Source organism: Vulpes vulpes, chromosome 9 (genome assembly GCF_048418805.1).
Source record: "Vulpes vulpes isolate BD-2025 chromosome 9, VulVul3, whole genome shotgun sequence".
Taxonomy (NCBI): Eukaryota; Metazoa; Chordata; class Mammalia; order Carnivora; family Canidae; genus Vulpes; species Vulpes vulpes.
In genome coordinates this window covers 1,444,446-1,445,936 of record NC_132788.1, presented here as the reverse complement: position 1 = coordinate 1,445,936, position 1,491 = coordinate 1,444,446, and the positions used below count along the sequence as shown (strand labels likewise).

Genomic DNA, 1,491 nt, shown 5'->3' with positions numbered 1-1,491 from the left:
GCCTGTCCCTAGTAACCAACCACTGTCAGCATTAGCTCTGCAAGTCCGACAAAACCTCACTGCTCAGCCGCCTGGCCTCTCAGATTCCTCTTCAAAATGGCTATGTCTCAAGGGAAAAAGAAACTCTGAGTAATGAAATCCCTGGGCCTCTGTGTATATTGAATTTTGTTTAGTAATTCTTTACTAAATCATTAATTCCCTTATACCTTCAATCACATTTTGTTTTTTTGTTGTATATGTTTCCTAAATAGACTTCAGCAGAAATTCAGCTTAATCTGCTAATACTGGACCAGTAATTACCCTGGTGAGAAGTAAGGCTCATGAAATCCCACAGTAATGAAAACCTCTCCAAGGTCTACATTCAAGATTTTGTGCTGGAGGGATTTGGGGGTGGCCTGGTGACCCAGGTGCTACTCTTCACTCTGTTTCTGGCCCTGTACATGGTGACTTTGCTGGGGAACATCCTCATGATCATCATAATTACCCTGGATGCCCGCCTGCACTCCCCAATGTACTTCTTCCTCAAGAACCTCTCCTTTGTGGACTTGTGCTACTCATCTGTGATCGCCCCCAATGCACTGGCCAACTTCTTCTCCTCATCCAAGGTCATCACCTTTGCAGGATGTGCCACCCAGTTTTTCTTTTTATCCCTGATGGCAACCACTGAATGCTTCCTCCTGGGTGTCATGGCCTATGACCGCTTCATGGCCATCTGTAGCCCCTTGAGCTACCCGAGCACCATGTGCCAGTCTGCCTGCATTCGCCTGGTGCTGGGCGCCTACTGTGGAGGCTGCTTCAACTCTGTTGTGCAGACCAGCTTCACATTCCACCTCCCATTCTGCAGCTCCAACCGCATCAACCACTTCTTCTGTGATGTGCCCCCTCTGCTCCAGATCGCCTGTGGCAACACGGCCATCAATGAACTTCTCTTGTTTGGCATCTGTGGGCTCATCATTGTGGGGGTGACGTTTGTGATCCTCATCTCCTATGGCTACATCACAGTGACCATCCTGAGGATGCGCTCAGGAACTGGGAGACACAAGATCTTCTCCACCTGTGGCTCCCACATGACTGTAGTGACTCTCTTTTTTGGGACTCTCTTTGTCATGTATGCCCAGCCAGGAGCAATTGAGTCCATGGAGCAGGGCAAGGTGGTCTCTGTCTTCTACACGCTGGTCATCCCAATGCTCAATCCTCTCATCTACAGTCTGCGAAACAAGGATGTGAAGGAGGCTGTGCGGAGGCTGGGCCAGAAACACCTGGCCATACGAAGGATGTGCTCTTGGTAGCCAGTGTGTCCTGCTGGCTTGATGGAAGATATTGAGGTTGCCACAGATGTGGAGCTCAGTTTTTTTAACTGGCATATTTCTCAAACAAGAAGAATAAGTTTTAGATAAATCTCATATGCTATCTACAACCAACAATGATATATTGTTCCCTTGAAAATTAATTAATGGTTAGATCTTAGTTTAATTTCTCTTTTCAGAATAA

The 1,491-nt window shown here is 47.1% G+C and overlaps 1 protein-coding gene across 1 annotated transcript; it reads left to right on the top strand.

The window, feature by feature from the left end:
* The first annotated feature begins 320 nt into the window (after positions 1-320).
* Positions 321-1,289, top strand: LOC140594041 (olfactory receptor 9S13-like). Its single transcript, XM_072722410.1, has one exon. It carries the CDS (start codon positions 321-323, stop codon positions 1,287-1,289), a length of 969 nt encoding a protein of 322 aa, XP_072578511.1.
* Positions 1,290-1,491: the final 202 nt, after the last annotated feature.

Excerpts from the sequence above, each read along its gene's own strand:
- LOC140594041 (XM_072722410.1), top strand. The coding sequence starts at position 321 with ATGAAATCCCACAGTAATGAAAACCTCTCCAAGGTCTACATTCAAGAT.